General features: G+C 33.6%; 1 protein-coding gene across 1 annotated transcript; it reads right to left on the reverse strand.

Annotated features, from left to right (window-relative positions):
• Positions 1–6041: 6041 nt before the first annotated feature.
• On the reverse strand, positions 6042–6664 carry LOC131151951 (uncharacterized). Its single transcript, XM_058103474.1, has 3 exons — positions 6624–6664; positions 6305–6494; positions 6042–6217 (listed from the first exon to the last, which is right to left on the reverse strand). The coding sequence occupies exons 1-3, from the start codon at positions 6659–6661 to the stop codon at positions 6101–6103; spliced, it is 345 nt and encodes a 114-aa protein (XP_057959457.1). The 5' UTR covers positions 6662–6664; the 3' UTR covers positions 6042–6100.
• Between the last annotated feature and the right edge of the window lie 17563 nt (positions 6665–24227).

Below are 24227 nucleotides of genomic sequence, written 5' to 3' on the forward strand. Positions count from 1 at the left end.
ACTGGAAGGTAGCGTACAAGACCTTCTAATTCTCAGTGCAGTGGAGGAGTCCCAAAATCCTCTCGGTCTTCTCAATCTAGTCCTCCGCCACTATCGGATCAGGTCCTCCCGTAAATGTTAGAGGGTGCATGCGTGTGAACCTCTCGATGGTACACCCGACATCAGTAGGAGAGCTCTCGCGTTTCCTAACGCTCCGCCCAATCTCTCTGATCACCTGTCTCGCCAAACCGCGAGACACAAAAGGAGACTCATCGCTTGCCATCTCCTTGGAGCCACTCTTCAAGTTATTATCCTTGGGCGCCATTATGAAAACAGAATAAGAATCGGTTAGAATTCCTATATCGTACACAGTTAACACAATCATAGACCTAGTCATGTCAACTATTACTCTCATTGGTCTAAGCCTGTCCCGTCACACCGACACGAAAGTCGTCAATGGTCTGCCTTGCCTTTATTGGAATCAACATCCCAGGAAAAACACGGAATACCGTCGACAAATTCTGGTCTAGCAACAGAACAATCCTTAACCAACACTACCTATTTCCTACATCCTATACTTTTGTATGTACACATCAATACTCCTAACCAAGTCTACAAGATCTAACAACTTGGTTAGCTCGATACCAAACTGTCACGCCCGAACCCGGAAATGGGACCCGGGGGTGAATTTAAGTAACCTAACCTGTCTCTGTATCAATTTAAACATACATGATACAATACAAATAAGAGGGTCCGACCTCGTGGGGTACACAGTTGCCCTATATACATACTCATACCAATCCATACTCATCAGATACGCAGCGAAATACGGTCTTTTATACATAAACAAGATCATACCAGAGTCTATACAAATTAGGACATACATTCCCATAATTACAACACGTACCCCAGGTGTCTACAAACTATCCTGACAACCTGGATACCAAAACTCGTACCTAAAAGGTACTAGCAGTAGCTACTTACTGCTACCTGAATTACCTGAAAAACATTGTATGTACATTCAGGGTGAGACACCTCTCACTAAGGAAGAAAACAGTTTATATCAGTATATGACATAGTAGTATCATTTTACATACTTCATAACATTATACATGCGATGCAGTTTGAAACAATTCGTACAGTATCATACAATTCCATATAGTTCCAGTATTTCTAAAAAACCATTCCAGTTCATATGATACCAAAACATACATACATACATACATACATACGGTCAGTGTCGTCACACTAGTTCGCAACTACACAAGGTCACCTTGTCTCACAGCGATTACATTGCTACATACGCAACTACGTTGTGACGATCAAGGCCCAATAGTGATTACATTGCTCCATACGCAACTACACAATGTCACCTAGTCTCACATCGATTACATTGCTACACACGCAACTACAATGTGATGACTCAAGCCCAATAGTGATTACATTGTTACATACATAACTACACAAGGTCACCTAGTCTCACAGCGATTACATTGCTACACACGCAACTACAAAGCGACGAACTAGGCCCATAGTGATTATATTGCCACATACGCAACTATACAAGGTCATCTAGTCTCACCACGATTACATTGCCACATGCACAACTACGTTTCGACGACCTAGGCCCAATAGTGATTACATTGCTACATACGGTATAGAACACACCCTTCGGTGACCAGCCGGAACATACTGGTGATATTTCATACCCTAGATATAGAGTCAGCCACTCTCGCCCACGGTAGTTAACCGATACATGACTGTTTTACAAACCCCTGGAATCATTTTGGAATTCACGTCCCTATACATTTCAGCGTACGATAATTAGCCGCCACATAGCTGTTTTACAAATACCTGGAACAAATACATACAACCATACATACCACACTTATTTGGTTTACGGAAAATCATATCATTTACAATTTCAAGTATATAGTTTATGCAAATATGGATTACGATCACCTCAATAATACAGTTTTAACATAACCAACAGTTTTTCAAAAAAAATAGAGATGATACCCGAAATCTCCAATTTTTCTGAAAAACTGTAACTCGAAAATCCAGTATTTTACCTGATAGATTTCCCTAAATAAGTAGCCATAACATACATACGATCGTAACCTACAATCTTACCAATCCTGATTTCAAAAATAAACTGATATAAACATAATCCCCTTACTTTAACCCGAATTCCAATTACGAACTCTACGGTCCTTAAAACTACAAATCGAGACTCAAAAACCTACAAACCACAGTACAGTACATGTTTACAATCCGTATTATTACACATATATTGAATCAGAAACGAAAATCGAGCCTTACCTCGATTTTAGCCCAAAATCCAAAATCCTCCAAAATGAGATTCCGATCCGCTAGAAACGTAGAGAATCTTTCGCTGATCCTCATAGTAACCTTAGATTTATAAACCAGGTAACGATCGACAAACAAAACTAGAGAGAGAGAGTGTAGGGAGAGTTCTAGAGAGAGAGAGAGAGAGAGTATTTAGGAAACTTAGTCCCAAAGCAATCAAAATATCCCTTTATAGGACCTTTGACCTGGGTGATTTCGTCGATGAGATGGCATCCTCATTGACGAGGTCTTCAGAAATTTTTCGACGAGACAGCGATTTCGTCGACGAATCCTGATATTTCCAACTTTCCAGACCTATCGGCTTTTTCTCGTCGACAAGCCTCTGAATTTCATCGACGAGAATCCTTTTACCTTCGTCGATGAATTATGGCCTCGCCGACAAAGTCTGTTTAAATTCCATTTTTACCCCTCTTTTACATACTTAACCCCTATATCATGGTTCAGGTTCTTACATGTAGAGACCCGGAAAATAATAGCAATTAAATAATAGAGAGAAAGGGAGATAATGAGAGGAAAAGGAAAATCCAAAAAGGGACAAGGCAGGGTTCGTTGACGAATGCTCTAGTTTTGTTGACGAATGCCCTTGTTTGATTCGTGGACGAGTTTTAGTGTCTCATCGACGAAAATATATTGAGAGGGGAAATTTTCAAACCTTGGTTTGTCGACGAACTCATTACCTTCATCGATGAACTCCCATCTTTAGTTCATCGACAAGTCCACGTGTCTCATCAACGAAGCCACGTGGCCAGTCACCTATATATACATGAAAATCGGGTTTTTGGCAAGAAAAACAATTTCTCTTCTCTCTCTCTCTCTCTCTCTAGAATTCAGTTCCCCTCACTTCTCTATACCATTCTGGCCTCGATTTTTCTCGTTTTGACGATCAGAAGTTACCATGATGATTCCGAGAAAATTCTCTACAACTTAACTGGAGCAGAGTTTTAGTTTGAGAAGTTCAGGCACCATCCCAAAATTAATGTAAGTGGGTTATTTTAGGGTTTATATGGTTAGTAGACTTTTCAGAACCCAAATTTGGTGTTAGATGAAAGTACACTGAAGTTGAGTTGATTTAACTAGGATATTGTGATTTCAGGGTTTGGGTTTCCAAACATCACAGGCATAGGTTAAGGATCCCAGTGGGCGTTTTCTCAGAAACTCAGGTAACATTGATAAATAATTAGTAGTTTAGAATATTAAGGATAAAAGAGATATGTGAGCTTGGGGAAAAGGCGAGTATAATTATTATTCTAAGTTTGAGTTGATTGAATTAGGAAATGTACATTATTTCAGGGTTTTGGAGTTTGGTACGCTGTGGACGTAAGAATAAAGTTGGAGTCAGGCCTCCGAGTCAGTGAGGTAAGGGAAATATACTATGCCAGTTAAATCAGAAATTTTACTAGTAAAATGTAGTATATGTTTATGGGTTTTCAGAGTAAGAAATTATACAATTTTGCAGATTATAGTTAATGAGTTTTATTTATTTGTGTGACATGAGAAATATTGGTATAGTACAGAATTCTACATAGCTTTTATAGAATTACGATTATCTGGTTTTATATAATTATGATACACAGATTATACAGTTTTATTTATAAAGTTATGACTATTTAGTGTTTTATAGAATTATGATTTATGCAATTTATTCAGATATTACAATTTATTCAGATATACAGTTTTCATAATATAATGATATATAGACTATAGAACCATGATATACAGATATTATAGAACCATAACATACAGATTTATATATATATATATATATATATATGTCAATTTATTACAGCGTTATGGTTAACACAGTTTTACAAGAATCATGATTATTATAGTTTAACAGAATCATGGTAAACTAGTAAAATATATAACAATATTATATAGTATTAGACCTTGATGGATCAGATTAGATTATAGAGTACGGTACCGTAGCTATTACAGTCTAGAGTGTAATCACATATCTCAGATAGTGTGTGCATTTTATGAGTAGTCGATCGTGCCTTGGGAGAGATTGCAGACTTCCCGGTAGTTCGGGTTGAGGTGGCCGATCTGACAACAGAGGTTTCAATTGACTTATATTGATAGGCCAACCAATGTTAAGTCTTGCCTACGGGCCACACAACCCTGTCATGAGGGGTAAAATCATGACATACAGTTATCCATCCAAGGAAGTTTTCACAATTATGTATATTTATACAGATTTACAGAAAACACCAAATATACCTATAGATACTAAAAGTATGATTAAATAGAAAGTTCAAAAACAGTTGTATTTTAAATCACATAAGTGTGAGTTATAATGTATTTAATTTTACATGTTATCTCAGTTTCAGTTGATTAAAAGTATATTGTTCATGTAAACTTAATTGTCATACACTGGTAATAACATATTTCATCTTACTGAGAGTTGTCTCATCCTAGTAAATTAAATATTTCAGGTGATCTAGTTAGACGAGCTGATTAGACTTTGAGATAAAGGGGATATTTGTAGTGCCCTATCTGAAGGGTAAGTGTTAGAAAGATGTATTTTTGAGTAGATCTTAGGAAGGTTGGTGGATGCTGCTGGAGAGATGTATATATATATATTGAGAAAATACTAAATTCTGGTATCGTAATTATGGTTATATGATTTTATGTTTTTCGCTGCATAGGTATATTATCTTATGAACAAGGATTTCTCGGTGCCCATTTTGGGATCGAGATGTTATAGTAGATTTTCAGAGCGGTGTGATTTTGCAAATCAATTCTTATTATTAGCATTTTTCTACAGAAGTATTTTTTTAGGTAAATATTTATTCAAAAGTGATTTTAAATGATCTCTAAAACTAGATAATGGCCTAAAGAATAATGAACAAGTAAAATAAGTTTACATTATGTTAATAGGTACGAACATAAATAAGGGAAGAGTGGCTAGTTCCTTCCAATTAAAATGAATTAAACTATCTAGGATTAAACATTAGCTAAATAAATGAGATTATTTTAAGTGATTTAGTATTAAGTGTTGTCCTAACCAATTCCATTAAAAAATGATTTTAAGTGATTTCAAGGTACAAAAATAAAAATTAACTCTAAAACCAATACATGCTAAATTTTTAATGCTCTGATTTATATTATCGAATGACTTCTAATTAAACAAGCCAATTATTCCTCTCTTTACCACAAAATAAAGAAAGAGGAAAAAAAAAAAAGAGAAAATATATGAGGTGGCAGAGAATAAGTTAATAGAAGAAAGACAAAGATGAAGAAAATGAAGATAATAATAATAATAATAATAATAAGTTAATAAAAATATTTAAAGTTTAATCAAATCGCACTTTATCCCCTAAATAGTTTGAATAGTTCGAATCTTTAATTTTCAATTTTAATTCTAATAAAATCCCTAAACAATAACTTCAATTAAATAAACGAAACTCTAAAATATCAAACACACTTCAAAATTTAGGAAACAGAGTGTAACTCACACAAATTTCAAGAATTTATGATATAATTTCCTTTAATAATAAATAAATAAATAAAATACCAATCAAAGAGGAAAGAAAACAAAAACAAAAAACAAGACAAAACAAAACAAACCGTTTTGCTCCCGAAAAGCCAAAACATTTTTCTTTAACATGCGCTCTCCTGTTTTTCATATCCAACACATCATCACCATTCACCATATTCATCCAGAAGATTTTATGTTTCCGAATCAGGAATGGTGATAATTTGCCCATATTCTAATGGTTAAAAGAAGAATTTCTTGACACAAATCTAGGTACTAGACCTCCAAGGCCACTGGGTCCTGCCATGATATCTTCTTCTTCCCCACTTTCTTCCCGCTGAATAGGCAACTCTTTGGCATCTTCTCCACCAACAATGGCTCCCAATCTCCACCCTGCAACACACAAACACGTCAATCCTCCTTGTCCTCATTATGATTCTTAACTTTAAAAATATGAATTCGTTCCAATAGTTCGATTACCGGAGTTTGATTTATGTCCATCACCGGACATGGGTTTTCCACGGCAGCCTCATTATTGACACTGTACTTCCTCTTCTTTACTGGCAATTCACTATGTACGTCGGAATTTTGCCGTTGAACAACTTCTTGCTCTGCTTCAGGTTTTGGAGACTGGATCTTCAACAGGTATCGACGCCTTCGCCGCAAGAATCTAAATTTTAGCACATGAAAAAAAAAAAAAAACATTTAAGAACTTCTTTCTTTTTTATATGTAAGTGTATGAATCACCAATTCTTAGGCAATTCCTTTTTCTAATTGAAAGAAAAGAACAAGAACGCACCGGACTTCGGCCAGTAGGGTTTCTCTCGTTTGGTTCATTGCTTTGTGTTTTCTCTTCTTTGAAACAACATCCTGTTGAAGATTAACACAAATGCATCCAGGTATCAAAATCAAAACAAGAACTTACAAGATCTCGAACCCAAAAAGGATGTGTGTTTATGAAGATCATACGAATTTCTTTAAGAAAAAGGACCAACCTTTTTCAGCGATAAGTAATCTTCCAGTAGAGTTTGGTATTTGGATTTAGCCCTGGTTTCCTCATAAACCCTACGAAATTGATCCTCTGTTAAAACCCTTTTCATCTCTCTTCAAAATCACATGTCCACCAAGAAAACTCGCAGAGAGAACAGAACAGAGACCGAAAACAGAGTATAAACTATGAGGAGAGGGAAAGAGGGAAGCGGCAGAGACGGAAGGAAGTAGGAAAATTTTTATGTACGTGTAGCGAGAAAGAGGGTTGCGTGCATATTTTTCTCTGAAGTCCGAAACATGAGAACCTGAAAAGACCCATGTAGAAATTAGAATGGAGAATAGAGGCGAGGGATGGGAAGATGGATGGAGAGGTGTGATTGGTGGATAGGAAATTTGAAAGCGTATCTTTACGGGTATGATCCTTATCTCTGCGTCTTCCATTTTTGTTTCTCAAGCAATTTGAAGGTGGATGTTTCCTTCCGTTGAGTTTATCTCTCTCTCATCTTTTGACATTACCTATGAGAGAGAGAGAGAGGGGTGGGTTCCCTTCTTTCTTGCCGTGTGTTTTTGGAAGGTTTGGGTTTGGAGAAATGGTGGTGGATGCAGGAAAAGGCTAAAGTATGGTGCTGGCAATTGGGTTGCAGAGGATGAATCCTCTGTTATCATTGAATCTCAACCATTGAAAATTCTCAAAATTTTTAGTTTATTTAAAAATAAACTAATGTGTGTGCTCCATTACTCTTCATTTTTAAAAAATTTTTCAAAATTTTTAAAAAATTAAATAGTATAAGGACATTTTAAACTAGTTGTGGATAGTTATAAGGGTATTTTGAGATGATTATAAGTAGTTATAGAGATAAATTTGATATAATTATATGGGTATTTTGTTATAAATGGTGAGTAGTTAAAATAGTATTTTGAAATAATGATTCGTATATATATGAATAAATTTGAAATTTTTGAAAAAAAATGTCAGAGAGAATCCCTTTTATAGTATTAGAGATATAAATTTTTAATTAATTATTTTTATTGAAGTTATAATTTTTTAAAAAATAATTTTTTATTAAAAATTAGACAATGTTCACAAATTTTATAATATTTATATATATAAAAATTTAGTAAAATTATTTTATTTAATTTAAACTTTAAATAAAATTTAAAACTTTTTGTTATCTTCTTAACTCTTTATTATCCTCTAGAAATAATAAATTTTGAAATATGAAAAAATTTAAACAAATCTTTAACTTTTTAGTTCCAAATTATCTCTTAAAATTTAGCAAATTTAAAATTATGAGGCACCCACGTAGTGTGCCTCACAATTATTTATCTAAAATATCTATATATAAATATAATGCGGATTTGTTCACACACACACACACACACACATATATATATATATATATCAAGGATAATATTATAAATATTGACCTGAGATAATATTGTGAAGCATTTTTCATAATTACAGCTAGTATTCAAAAATAATTACTAACACAAGCTAAATAAAATTTTTATTTTTTATTTTTAAAAGATATCATTGAAATTTATTATTATTGTTATTGTAAGAGGGCAAGAAGAGTATTTATTGCTCTAGGAGAAACAGCATAGTAAAAATACAGAGAAAAGAAATATAATAATAATAATAATAATAATAATAATCTCAAATATAAAGAAAAAATGTTCCATTCAATAAATAGTTTACTTAATTTGATGTGCATACACATGCATATACAATATATAAATGGAAAATAATTAACATTTTGAATAGACCTCATAGAAATGGATCCACTACTCTTTATGCCAACCAAGAATGACAAAGAGGATACACATGACATATATTAAATGCTACCGTATATACACACTCACGCAGTCACACATGTAGCCATGTAGTTAATTATATGCGTTTTACTAGATAATAACAAACCAACAACATTGGTATTATTGTAATTTATAAGTTTTAGGATCAAGTTGCTATCATCACATTAATTTTTTGCGGAGTAAAGTTGAACCCCTTCTGGTGTATGCCAATTCTTGTGGCTATAATGGTTGAGTCAACATTGTTTCATATCATTTCGGGTCTTAGGCTCAAATGGACTTGGTTTGGTATGGTGCATCGTAGATTTAACTAAGTTTGCTAATTGAACTTCATTTCATGTCATTTTTAAGTCTTGGGCTCGACTATACCTAGTTTGGTATAATTTAGATTGATTTTGAGGGCCTAGAATCCAATTCCAATCAAGCTTGATTGGAGATACCAATATGGCATGAGTTTCAACACCATGGTTGAAGTCTTATGCCTTTTTAATTATACTTATGTATGGATCCTTTCTTGAATTTTGAAACTGAAGGCAAAGATCCGTCTGACTATTGAACTCCCCATCTTTTAAAATTTCACCATCCTTTTTACTATGCTGTGTCACCAATTGCTAATGTGTCTTTGTATGCTTTGCATTTTCGATTTTCCTCAAGTGCTACTAAATACTTACTCTCTCTCTCTCTCTCTCTCTCTCTCTCTCTCTCTCTCTCTCTCTCTCTCTCTCTCTCTCTCTCTCTCTTAACATTTAGAAGGTGGATTCGTCACCTCCTAAGTAGTTAGCTTTTCCACCATTGCATTGTTCGAACAACTTTAAAAGGTGTCACTGCTAATTAGCTAGCTAAGAGCAATAATGTTTTTAAGGTTGTTCATATTTCAAGGTTGGTGGTTTGCCACTCATCTTCAAATTGAACAACTTCTAATTTGTGTCAAAGCCAAAGTTGGCAGCTACATCAGGTATGCAACCTTTGCCTTCCCATCCCCTCTTCTCTCCGCCTCCCTCCCCCTTGGAAAAAACCAATTCACTAATAAATGTCAAAGTTGGCTTTGGATTTCATTTTTTAATTTATGATAATTAGCCACTAAAAAACAACGTTTAGTTTCATCCCAATAGTGACATTCTCCACAAAAAACTCACAACCAAAAATATATATAATTGTTGCAACCAAAAATTTGGTTGGATTAACTAGATCGATCACGATCTTGACCACCAATAAAAAATGAAGAAAAAAAAGGCTTGGAGAACCCAAGGTGTATTCTTGGGGGAATCACTTTAATGCCTAAGTTAAGGAATCTAGAAGGATTGTATGTTTACAACAATAAAATAATGGATGAGTATGAGATATCCTTACCTCTCTTACATGATCTCCTTTAAAGGCGTTATGGGTGTGCCCTCATTGATTTCCATTTTAATGGGTAGTTATTGTTGACGCTGGATTCTGGTCTTGGGGCATACCAATGGATGGAGAATTGTGTTAAGCATGACGATCCCCAAACAAGAAAGTTAAAATAAGGGGGGAGCAGACTCGAGAAAAAAAAAATCCAAAGTCACCACCATTATTATTATTTTTTTATAGGAAAAACAAAGGAAAAAAAATCTTAAAATGGTCAACGACACAAAGATCAAAGGTTTATGAGTGTTGGGAATGTGGCACATATTCAGAGCGGATTACATGTACCAGAGAGAGCTACGTGAAGCGAGGGACAATTGCATGAGAGGAGTTTACAGGTCTGAGGGAAAATCGTCGACAAATTAGGCCTTAACCATCGATGGTTTCAGGTAGTATGCAGAAGGTTTTTTTCTTAACACCAAACCATCGATGGTTTGGCTAAATCGTCGATGGTTACCGTCGGCGTAGATTACGTGATTTTAAATTGGGGGCTTGTAGATTGAACAAAAACGGAGGGATTTCCTACGGGGATTGATATAGATGTAGTTTAGATATACTAGAACACTTCTGTACGCATTGGGTTCATACTTAAACAATATTGTAACCCAAAGATTGTAGCTTTGACATTATTCATAGTGAAAACCGAAGTGCTACTCTCGTGGATGTAGGCTATTGCCGAACCACATAAATCTTGTGTGTTCTAGTTGTGTTTTTTATTCTTCTTATTATTGTTTGATTGCTTCTTGAGTATATTTCATCATTGAGTGATTGCATTAGTGTTTGTTGATTGTTTCATATTTGATTATCTACTTCCGCTGCACGTGTTCAAGTTGAACAAACGTCAACAAGTGGTTCTGAGCCATTGGTTCTACAATGGCTGGGGTCTCTTTGATTAAGTTTGACGTGAACATGTTTGACGGAACTCGTAATTTCGGGCTTTGGCAATGAAGGGTGAAAGATTAACTAGTGTAGCAAGGGATGGTGAAGACTTTGTATGGAAATAAGTTGGATGACATGAACGAAACAAGTTGGAAGGTTTGGGTTTGGAGTAATGGTGGTGGATGCAGGAAAAGGTTAAAGTATGGTGCTGGCAATTGGGTTGCAAAGGATAGATCCTCTGTTATCATTGAATATCAACCATTGAAAAATTTTAATATTTTTATAATATTTAAATATATACTAGCCGCACCCACTATGTGTGTGCTCCATTACTCTTTAATTTTTAAAAATTTTTAAAAAATATTTAAAAATTAAATTGTATAAGGTCTTTTTTTATTATCGGTCAAGGTAAATATATTGATCAAATCATATATACAAGATATACTGGGCATACCCAGGATAACAAGGGAAAACAAGTCCCTATCCAAAATATTACGAAAGAAATCCAGGCCACTAGACCATCCTAACAATTAGCAAGATGTTCCAAAACTAATAGGAGAACTGAAAGCATTAAAAATCATTAAACATATTAAATTTGTGATTTCTAGTTGCCAAGCATATTTTCTTCCTAGCTGATTGTATCCCATTACATTTGGCTTCTTTATGTAGCCATTTCAAGGTAGCTTTCAAGGCAGACATAGATCTTCTAATACGCAACCATTATTTAACTCTCTCCCACACTTCATTGGTAAAGCTGCATTTAAAGAATAAGTGCTCATTGGTTTCAATTTCTGAATTACACAGCACACACTGCAAGTTCACACCTTCTCCATGAATTATGTCATTTGTCAATAGCTTTCCCTTGATTCCCATCCATAATGTAAAAGCATGCTTGGGATACTTCCACATTCCCATACCTCTTTATACCACAGCACTGTACTCCTTTTATTTCTCTGAAAATTATATGCTTGCTGTGTTGACAGTTGACCCTCCACCACCCAGTTGTTTAACCAAGTTTCAGCATCTCTATAGTTTCCACAAATCTATACAATATGGTTTCTCAGCTACACCAGCTTTTTAAAGAAAGGAGAGTCATCACGTTTGGGAACTGCATCCCAAAAATTTGTATCCCTTAAGTAAATTTGATGAACCCATTTCGACCATAGTGAGTCTTTTTTACTTTGGATATTCCATAAAGTCCTAGAGAGCAAGGCTTTATTCCAAGCACTCAAATAAAAAATTCCCAAACCTCCATTTTTAGGAAGACAAATCTCTTTCCAAGCAACTGGGGATTTCTTCTTTCCTCCCCAAAGAAAGGATCTACACAATCTCACTACATGATCAATAACTGATTTTGGCATAGGAAAAATTGCCAAGCAGAAGCATTCAACCCCTTGGATAACAGAATTTATGAGTTCCAACTTCCCTGCATAAGAGATGGTATGATTTGGCCAGCCACTGAGTAGTTGTTTAAGGTCATTTTACAATAGTTGTGGATAGTTAGAGGGGTATTTTTAAATGATTATAAGTAGTTATAGGGATAAATTTGATATAATTATAAAGGTATTTTGGGATAATTGCGAGTAGTTAAAATAGTACTTTAAAATAATCATTCGTAGATATATGAATAAATTTGAAATTTTTGAAGAAAGATGTCAAAGGGAGAATCCCTTTATAGTATTAGAGATATACAAATTTTAATTAATTATTTTTATTAAAGTTAGAATTTAAACAAAATTTTAAATTTTTTATTAAAAATTAGACAATGTTCACAATTTTTATAGTATTTATATATAAAAATTTAGTAAAATTAGTTTATTTAATTCAAACTTTAAATAAAATTTAAAAAATCTTTGTTCACTTTTTTAGTCCGATCCTTGGTTTTGATAATGATAAACCGCAAGTTTTTTATGTGTGCATCCAGTGTTTGAGCAGACTTAATATGTTAGCGCACACATAAGGGAAATGATAGTGGAAGCTAGAAGACTTTGAACGAGCACATACTCCTGGCATATTTCGTGGGAATATGAAGAGCAAAAGAAAGAAGAAGAAAATTTTTATTGTAAATGCATTTATGTTTTTAATTTGGTCTGTAATAATACATTGTATGCATGATATGGATAAAAGCTCAGTGATGATCATAAACAAACCATAGGAAACCACATGACCTTAGGGATCACCCTTCGTTCGACTAAGGCCGGATTTTTAGGGTTAGTTAAAAAATCATAGATTGTCTTTAGGTCCCAAATTATCACATGAAGAGTCCCATATAACTTAGAAATAAAAATTATGTGAGAATGAGTGACTTTAAATGGAAATCTAGACTTGAATGCACAAGTTTAGTGTGTTCGGTCGACCGAACCTAAACACACATAGACCTTCGGTCGACCGAACCTCCCTAGGGTCAACTGTTGACCATTTGGTTGACTAATTTAAAAATGAACTCCAGCTGTCTGGTCGACCGAACTAGCACGTAAGAATTCCCAACGCCATGGTCGATCGAACCTCCAGTTATAAAATGACCTAATCGATCGAACCTATGAAATTGGTCAACCGAACTTAAGCTGGCTGACCAAATCTCGGAGGGTTCAAAATTGCCTTAATATGGTCGACCAAAACTTTAGTTCAAAAATGCCCCGATCGACCGAACGTAGTGTATGGTCGACCGAACCTCAAATCTAGTCAACTGAACCTCTCGGGTTGGCCAAATTTTTATCGCAATTAAACAGGGTTAATTTTTGTTAAACATGTTTAATCATTTTCAAAAATACCCAGCGTGTCCCCAACGATCATAAATTTCCAAGTCTATATATACCCCCACATAACTCAAAATTAGCAAGATGATTAGTTAGAAAATCGTCTCAAATTTTCATATCATATTTTCAGCTTCCTAAACTTGTTTTTCATCCTCTCTTTATTATTTATTTGAAAAATAATTTTTAAGAGAGTATTCTTTATCTTGGACATTTTATTTTTTACAAATCATATTACTTATACTCTTATATCTCATTCTTTTTAAAAATCATTATCTTGAGACAGTCTTTTTGTATTTGTGCTCACATTGATGTACATCATTTTGCAAGATCATTAGAAAGCAAAAAAAAAAAAAAAAAAATCCAGCTTCCTTTGAACAAGTTTTTTAAAATCTTTTGGGAAGAGATCTTTGGGTTGAATATTTGAAATATTCACTGCATACATTTTACTCAAAGATTTCGAAAAGTTATTTTGAGAAAAATCATCATTCTCACATTGAACTTATTTTCATATCATACGTGAGCGTATTTTGAGTTATAGTGTTGTACACATCTTCTTGTAATAGAATCATATCTGTTGTATTCCCAACGTATGGTTGGAAGAGGGAGACTTACCCTGTGAAAAGTTTCGGATTAGTTCAAACCCAATTAAGAGAACTAGGTACACCATCCTGATAAGGTGTTGTAAATGGTGTCACTCCACCCGTGAAGTGAGCAACTAGTGGAATCCTCTTACTTGTGATCTTGAGGCGGAGACGTAGGTAGTATTAGTCGAACCCGAATAACATATCGTGCGTCTACTGTTAATTTTCAGCACTTTATATTTCTGCACATGTATGTTATATTCGATAAATTGTGAATGTTGCGTATGATTTAATTTTCGCATATTACTTTTATCTGCGCAATTGGTATATGCTTAAAAAGACCCTATGTTGTGAAATACTACTTATATCTGGTTAAAGGTGGGAAGAAGTTTAAAATTCCAATTCACCCCCTTCTTGGGAATACACAAATTCCAATACTCTTTATTATCTTCTTAACTCTTTATTATCCTTTAAAAATAATAAATTTTGAAATATAAAAAAATTTAAACAAATCTTTAACTTTTTAGTTCCTAATTATCTCTTAAATTTAGCAAATTTTAAATTATGAGGCACACACGTAGTGTGCCTCACAATTATTTATCTAAAATATCTATACATAAATATAATACAGATTTGTTAATATATATATATATATGTGTGTGTGTGTGTGTGTGTGTGTGTGTTTGTGTGTGTGTGTGTCTGTCTTACAAGGATAATATTATAAATACATGAGATAATATTGTGAAACATTTTTTTTCATAATTACAGCTAGTACTCAAAAATAATTACTAGCACAATCTAAATAAAATTTTTATTCTTTATTTTTTTAAAACTATTGTTGAAATTTATTATTATTGTTATTGTAAGAAGGCAGGAAGAGTATTTATTGCTCTAGGAAAAACAATATAGTAAAAATACAGAGAAAAGAAAGATGATGATTAATAATAATAATAATAATAATAATAATAACAATAATAATAATAATAATACTAATAATAAATAAATAAATAAATAAATATTATTATTATTATTATTATTATTATTATTCAATTCTATACTCAAATATAAAGGAGAAATGTTCCATTCAATTAATAGTTTACTTAATTTGATGTTCATACACATGCATATACAATATATAAATGGAAAATAATTAACATTCTGTTGAGCAAATATACAAGAGTGGACCTTGTAGAAATAGGTCCACATGACATATATTAAATGCTACCATATATACACACTAACACATGTGATACATGCACGCATGCTATTAATTATACGCGTTTTAGTAGATAATAACAAACGAATAACATTGGTATTATTGTAATTCATAGATCGTAGGATCAAGTTGGTAGCATCGCATTAATTTTTTGTGTAAAGTTGAACTACTTCTGGTGTATGCCAATTCTTGTAACTACAATGGTGGAGTCAACATCGTTTCATATCATTTTCAGGTATTAGGCTCAAATAGACTTGGTTTAGTATAGTGCATCCTAGTTCTAACTAAGTTTTCTAATTGAATTTCATTTCATGTCATTTTCAAGTCTTGGGCTCAACTAGACCTAGTTTGGTATAGTTTAGAATGATTTTGAGGGCCTAGGATCCAATTCCAATCAAACTTAATTGGAGATACCAATATGACACAATTTTCAACACCATGGTTGAATTCTTATGCCTTCTTAATTATACTTATGCACGGATGCTTTCTTGAATGTTGAAACAAAAGGCAAAGCTCCATCAAACTATTGAACTGCCCCTTTTTTGAAATTTCACCATCCTTTTTACTGTGCAGGGTCACCATTTCACTACAAAAAAAACTTAGTTTTTAGTGAAAAAAGTATTAGTGACGGTTTGAAATTCGTCACTAAAAGCGCATATTAGTGACGGTTTTTAAACACCGTCACTAATAGTGTACGTATTAGTGACTTTTTTGACAACCGTCACTAATACGGAACTTTTAGTGATAAATTTTAAATCGTTACTAATATCTTTATCACTAAAAACTAGTTTTCCAACTCAAACTATCATAGGAAACCACCTTTTGCGCTGAAATTATCTCGAAAAAAATATTAGCAATTTTTTTTGGGGTATTAGTGACGATTTCATTGTGTCACTAAAACACTTTATTAGTGACGGTTATTTACCCGTCACTAATAGTGTTGTATTAGTAATGGTTCCATAAACGTTTATTAATAACGCATTTCTTGACCGAAAAAGTGAACAATAGTAGTAACGATTTATAAGAACCGTTACGAATAGCCTACTATTAGCGACAATTTATGAAAACGGTCACTAATAGTCATGTATTAGTGAACCGTCACTAATAATGCATTTGTTGACCAAGAAAAGTCAATAATATTAGTGACGGTTTATAAGAACTGTTACTAATATCCTATTATTTGCGATGGTTTATGAAAATCATCACTAATAGTCTTGTATTAGTAACAGTTTATGGAACCGTCACTAATAATACATTTGTTGATCAGAAAAAAATCAACAATATTAGTGACGGTTTATAAGAACTGTTACTAATATCCTATTATTAGCAACAGTTAATGAAAACAGTCACTAATAGTCTTGTATTAGTAACGGTTTACAGAACCAACACTAATAATGCATTTGTTGATCGGGAAAAAGTCAACAATATTAGTGATGATTTATGAGAACCGTTACTAATAGCCTATTATTAGCAATGATTTTTTCCAACCATCATTAATAGTCTATTATTAGCGACGAGTTTTTTAATCCGTCACTAATAGTTTTGTATTAGTCTTGTATCTGTGGTGAAGTTTGAGAGATCTTTTGAAACTGCTCATCACAGTAAAAAAGAATGTGATGCACGAAAGAAACAGTTTGGTTCAAATATCTATTACAATTCAAAAGGGTTGGTCATTCGAAGACTGGCTTCGTAACAGTGAACAGATAAAAACATTTGCTAATATTGTGCAGGAAGCAAAACGGGATAGAAATAATGTTTTGGCCGCTCGTGTAGCCAGTCTGATTGACACCACAAAATCGTCACTAGCTAAAAATTAATATGCATTTGCATGTTGATGGGCAGTGGGGAAACTGACCTAGCTAGCTGATGAGTCAGACCAAACATGTTGCTGTTGAACCAGCAATACCCATATCTCAAAGGGTCGGTTAGTCGGAGACTGGATTCGTAATAGTAGACAGATAAAAATAGTTGTTAATATTGTGCAGGAAGCAAAACAAGATAGAAATAATGTTGTGGCACTCGTGTAGTCAATCTAACTGACACCACAAAACCATCACTGGCTAATAATTAAAATGCATTGCATGTTGACGGGAGCGGGGAAACTAACTTAATTGATGAGTCAGACCAAACACGTCACCCTATTGAACCAACAATACACATATCTCAAAGGGTCGGTCAGTCGGAGACTAGATACGTAATAGTGGACAGATAAAAACAATTGTTGATATTGTGCAGGAAGCAAAACAAGATAGAAATAATATTGTGGCAACTCGCGTAGCCAGTCTGATTGATGACACAAAATCGTCCCTAATAATTAATATGCATTTGCATGTTGATGGATGGCAAGGAAACAAACCTAGCTAGTTGATGAGTCAGACCAAACACATCCCCTTGTTGAACTAGCAATACCCATATCTCAAAGCGCCAGACACTAGACGCAATTCTCCTAAAGTGCACTGGATACGCACCATGCGCAATAACCTCTGTTGTTCGATCAGGACTATTCCTACACATGGCTTAATGAAAAAAACAATGCATAATTCGCCCCGAGCGCACTTTAGTCAGCTTAAAGACTTCCAATAAGCTTCTCTGCAGATAGAATGCTACATTTGCTTTCTTTGCTTTTGTTTTATGGGAAAGCCCCCTGAAGCCTCTCTCTCTCTCTCTCTCTCTCTCTCTCTCTCTCTCTCTCTCTCTCTCTCTCTCTCTCTCTCTCTCTCTCTCTATGTTATGCTAATACCCATTTAGAACAGAGTCTCTGCAGAGCTCCGATAAGGTTGGCATGCGTACTAGCTTATTAATGAGTGTATGTATGTGAATATGTATGTTTTAGTGCCCCATGTTCTGCTAATAGCCTAATACTTATTTGATGAGAGAGGTTGAATAGACATATGCATTAGTTAATGATGCAGAGTTTACTGTTGGATTGGTTCATGATTAATTATACATATATTTATTATCATTTTTAAAAGTTGTGTATAATTGTTTTCATCCTTGTTGTTATCATTTTTTTATTAATGAAAAAAAAACCTGTGATGCACAAAAGGGGACAAATATAAATATGAAAAATTTAGGTAGAATATTAGTGACGGTTCCTACAAACTATCACTAATAGTCCATTATTAGTGATAGCTCTTACAAACCATCACTAATAGTCCAATATTAGTGACGGTTTATTACAACCATTACTAATAGTTTTTTTCTTTATTAACAAAAGTATATAAACAATTTTTAACTATTAGTGGCAGTTTGTTAGAGTATTAGTGATGGTTTCAAAACCGTCACTAATGCTAAAAAATGTTAAAATCGTAACCCGCACGGATTTCCCCCATTTCCTCCCTTCTTTTCTTTCCTCTTCCCTCCTCCTCCCTGTGTGTCGACACTCCTCCCACCCCCACCCCTAGCCGCAGGAGCGAGCCTTTCCTCCTCCCTCCTTCTCCTCCCTGTGCGCATCTCTCTGACCACCTTCTGCCATTCTTTTCTCCTCCCACCGCCACCGCTTGCATGACTCGCTCTAGCCACCACCACTGCTGAGCTTCCCTTCCTAGGTTCGTCTTCTTTCTTCTTCTTCTTCTTCTTCTACAAATGGTTGTGCGCATGTGCGTGTGTGAGTGTGTGCGCGCGTGCATGTGTCTTGTGTGTGTGAGTGTGTGACAGTGTGAAAGAGAGATAGTGAAGACACTTTAACAAGTTTAATGAAAACCAAAATAAAAGATTGAACTTGGAAGTGATAAATGAGCAGAAGACTAAAAATAGGAGATTTATTCACAAAATTAAATTCCCTGAAATTAAAATGACATTAAAAAAGATAAAATCGGGAAATCTATATGATCGGATAAAATAGCAATTGAAGTTTGGGAATGTTTAGGGGATAAAGGAAATATTTGATTAATTAATTTATTCAACACTACTATAAAAATTAGGAAAATGACAAAAGAATGAAGGAAAAGTGCATTAGCACCTTTGTACAAAAACAAAGGAGATGTTCAAAACTATGACAACTATTGTGGAATTAAGATTATGAGTCATACAATGAAATTATGGGAAAGGATAATTGAACATAGAATAAAAATATAAAAAAAAATTCATAAAATCAATATGGTTTTATGCTTGGGAGATAAAAAACAAAAGTTATTTATCTTTTAAGAATTTTAAAGGAAAAAGATTAGGGAAAAGAAGAAGGACTTGCATATGATTTTTATTAATCTAGAGAAAGTATATGATAAAATACCTAGGGAAGTTCTTAGGTAGGTTTAAGAAAAGAAAGGAGTTTGTAGTAGATATACTAAGACCATTAAAGATATGTATGATAGGATCGTGACTAGTGTTAGGATTATAGGAGGGAAATCTAAAGATTTTCCAATCACAATAGGTATACATCAAGGTTCTACTTTGAATCCTTGTCCTTTTTTACTTTAGTAATTGATGAACTTATTAGGAATATCCAAAATGAGATCCCTTGGTATATGTTGCGTGTAGATGATATCGTGATGATTGATGATTGTAGGAGTGGAGTGGAATCTAAGCTAGAATTTTGGAGAGCTATATTAGAGTCTAAAGGGTTTAAGATAAGTAGAAATATGACAAAATATATGAAATGTAATTTCAGTAATGTAAGGAGTAGCAACAAAAAGAAGATTAGACTTGATAATCAAAAGATTAATATCACTAATAGATTTTGATATATTAAATCTATTTTGCAAGCGGAAGCGGAAATTGAAGAAGATATAGTTCGTAGATTTCAACAAGTTGGGTAAAATAGAGGAGTGTCTCAGGTATGTTGTGTGATCATAGAATACTCTTAGAATTAAAAGGAAAGTTTTATAAGATGACTATAAGGCCAACTATGCTTTTATGATTCAAAATGTTGGGCAACTAAGAAATAACATGTAAAAAAAAAAGTAAAAGAGTTTGAATAGGTGGATAAGTGGTATAACACACTAAAAAAAAGCTTGTTTTTAATGACGAAAGTATTAGTGACGGTTTGAATTTCATCACTAAAAATGCACTATTAGTGACGATTTGCACAAATAGTCACTAATAGTGTAATTATTTGTCACGCCCGCATTTTCTACCATTTTTTTTTCTATAAAATTAAACTTGCTCAGATACAATAATAATAATAATGTTGTCATCATAACAACTTTATACTAGACTGTAAAACCTGTGTAAAACACTATACATAGTTCCTGTAGCAAATGCACTATAATAACTTGGGTTGCCTAAAGTGGCACTAGGTACAATAGTCCTTAAATAGCCATAAAACTCAGTGGAAACATCTATATACATACACATCCAGTAGCAATACTAGAGTTCTTGTTGGCCTAACTAGACTTTTCAACCTTGTTTTGATGATAACAAATGAAGATGTTTTAACATGTGTTTTTGAGTGACTTTATTTCAGGGTTTAAGAAAGAGAATGTGTTAAAAGATTATATTTCAAAGAAGTATGATCATATAAAGCTTAAATGACATGAATTCAAAGACTAAAACTTGAAGATAATGAGAGCATGGATATTAAAGAGAACTCAATGAAAAGCTCAAAGTATCTTAAAGCTTAAAGACTAGTAGCAGATCAAAGCATGAAGACTTGAGTGTTTAAGAATGACAAATGACTTAGAATTCTTTATCTAAGTGCTTTAATATTTAAATATCTTTTGAAATATTATTGAAGCTCTTTAGGGGAAATAAATGGACTTAGAGACCTATTTTAAAATCTTGGAAAATATTTAATGAAAGATCAAAGCAAGAGAGCAAAACTAAATTTGAAAACCAAAAATAAAAAAGTAGAAAAAGGACTAGTTAGCTGATTGACCAGAAATACACTGGGTTTACTCAGACGACTGACAAAAAATCAACAACTAAGTTAATTGCCCAGCCGACTAATACAATGGACTAAAATCACTCAGCCAATTGACAATGGCTAGCCGATTGACAATTATTCAGGATTAATTTTTGGTGGATAGAAGGGTGTCAGCCGCCTATTCAGGTGGATGACTCCACGAGATTTAAAATTTTTGAACTTAACGGGAAATTTCTAAAAATTGGTTTTTGAAATATGAACTTATAAAAACTTGGAGGACACTCCAAGTAACTTAGGGAACAAAGAAACCAATTCTAAAAAAGCCTATAAATACTTCCTTAATCTTAAGAAATTATAACTAAGGCAATTACATAGCACACTTGCATTCAATCTCTTAATCTCTCTCAAAGTTCTATATTGCTCATACTTTTACTAGAGGGAAATCATCTGAATTGCTGCTAAACATCAACTAAGGTTCTCATACTGAGTTTTCTCAATCACAAGGAACCTTTGGTGAATTCTACACTTGAGCTTCAATTCTGTTTCTTATTGGTATTTAAATTGTTGAAGTACCTAGAGTTGAATTTGTACTAATCTACTTTGTTTTGAGAGTGCTTTTGTACGCAGTGATTACTTCATAGCTTTTGTAGTTCTTGGACGATTCAAGGTGTTCGGATTGTTGGCTAAGTGAGGGGATATCGCTTAGAGAGGCGGGCTCTAGCCTAATTGAAGGAGTGATCGAACAAGGGTATATTGTTTGGAGAGGCGGGCTCTAGCTTAATCAAAGGAGTGTGTAAATGGTGTTGTTACGCCCAGAAAAGGAACTGGTTTTGGTGAATCCTTTGGTGGTTTGCCAAAGGCGAGGACGTAGGCTGGGTATAAGCCGAACTTAGTAAAAATCCCGATCTCATTCTCTCTTTCCCTTACTCTCTTTACTTATAGCATATATGAACTGTGTGGATGTTTTAAATTCCTTAATCTTAAACACTATGTGAATTTGATATTAAGTAAGCTTAAGCTTAATTTGTTTTTGGGATTGCGGAAACCGAAAGGGAGAGTGTTGGTTGATCCATTCTTTGAGGAAATCGTAAGAGAGTACATTGATTGGTGAAACACTCAAAGACTTTTTAAACTGAAAGTTTATTTAATGTCTAAGCTTTTAGAAAGAGTATTGGATTTTATATTGCACCTCATTTTAAGAAAGCAAATTCATTAACTATAGGGTTGCAAACAAACACAAGCTGAATCTTCTATCTTAGTTTGAATATTGTGGATGATTGGAAAATTGATTGTTTTTGATTGATTGGTTAAGTACTTTGTTGGTTGTGGATTGAATTTTGTTTTCAAGTATTTATTATTTGAATAAATCGACAAGAAATAAAGAATTCATTAAAAAGAAGTTAAGGATTCTTGAAAAGAATTAAAATAAAAATTTTAAATCAAATTCACCCCCCTCTTGAGACTACACCTTAGTTTTTAATTGGTATGAGAGCCTAGTTATAGTAAATCTAAACAAGAAGCTATAAAAAGATCGAATGACACACATAAGAGTAGCTCCCTTTGAAGAGGGTCAATCCTCAACTCAACCGCCAATCTTTTGTGGACATAACTATACTTTTTGGAAAAAACAAATGCAAATCTATCTTCAACATATAGATTGGAAAGTTTGGGAAGTTGTCATGGATGGAGATCTAATTCCTACCAAAATAGTGGATGGAAAATAAATTCTTAAAGAAAAAAAAGGATATGACTGATATAGACTACAAAATGCTTCAAATAAATTTAAGTGTCATAAATGCCTTGTATTGTGCTCTAAAAGCTAATGAATTCAATAGAGTCATGACTTGCAGATCGGTCAAGGAAATATGGGACAAGTTAGAAGTAACTTACGAAGGCACTATAGATGTTAGGGATAATAGGATTGATATGCTTACAAGTGAATATGAAACTTTTAAGATGAACCCAGATAAATCTATAACTAGCATGTACACTAGGTTCACTAGCATAATAAATTCCCTAAATGCCTTAGGAAAAACATACACTACTTATGAAATGATTAGAAAAATACTTAGAATTCTTCCACCTATATAGGAATCTAAAGCCACTGTAATAATTGAGGGAAGAAATTTGAAAAATACCTCCTTAGATGAGCTTATAGGTTCTCTCCTCACATACAACTTGACAATGGATGAAATGAGTGGAAAAACCAAAGCCCAAGAATCAATAATCTTTAAAGCCTCAAAAGAAAACTCTAGTAGTGAATAAGAGATGGATGAAGATGAGCTAGCCTTCATATCTAAGAAACTTGGAAAAATCCTTAGAAGGAAAAACAAATTCAAAAGAAGAAACCAAAACTCTGAATCAGAAGAAGAAGAAATTAGTAAAAAGAAATCTAAAAATAAAACTCCTACATGTTATAATTGCAACAAAGTTGGACATATAAAACCGGAATGTCCACTACTTAACAAAGAATCTAAGAAGAAAAACAAAAAAGCCATAAAAGCCACTATTTGGGATGGTACAAGTAGTTCAGAATGTGAATCAAGTGACCAAGAGGTTGCTTACACTTGCTTTTTGGTATGGGACGATGAGGGAAGCTCCTCATCCAAATCGGTTAATGATTATAGTAGTGATGAATCAAATGATAAGAGCATGCCATCTTATGAAGAACTTCAAAATGATTTATTCAAAGTACATAAGATGCTAATCAAAGTAACTAAACAAAACACATCGTTGAAAAACAAGAATGATGGAATAATGAAAGAGCAAGAATCAATTAAGATTGCTGAAAATAATTAAAGATTCAAAACTCAAGTAAATAGAAAATAAGTATGAAGCTGCAATAAATGAATTAGAAACTAAAAATCTTGCTGAAAAAGAAAAAGACCTGAAAATCAAGAAGTTAGAAAGTAAGAAAGAAAAGATGATAGAAGATCTTCGATCCCTATCCTCTATGGAATATGAGAAAGACATATAT

This window comes from Malania oleifera, chromosome 3 (assembly GCF_029873635.1).
Source record: "Malania oleifera isolate guangnan ecotype guangnan chromosome 3, ASM2987363v1, whole genome shotgun sequence".
In the NCBI taxonomy this organism is placed as follows: Eukaryota; Viridiplantae; Streptophyta; class Magnoliopsida; order Santalales; family Ximeniaceae; genus Malania; species Malania oleifera.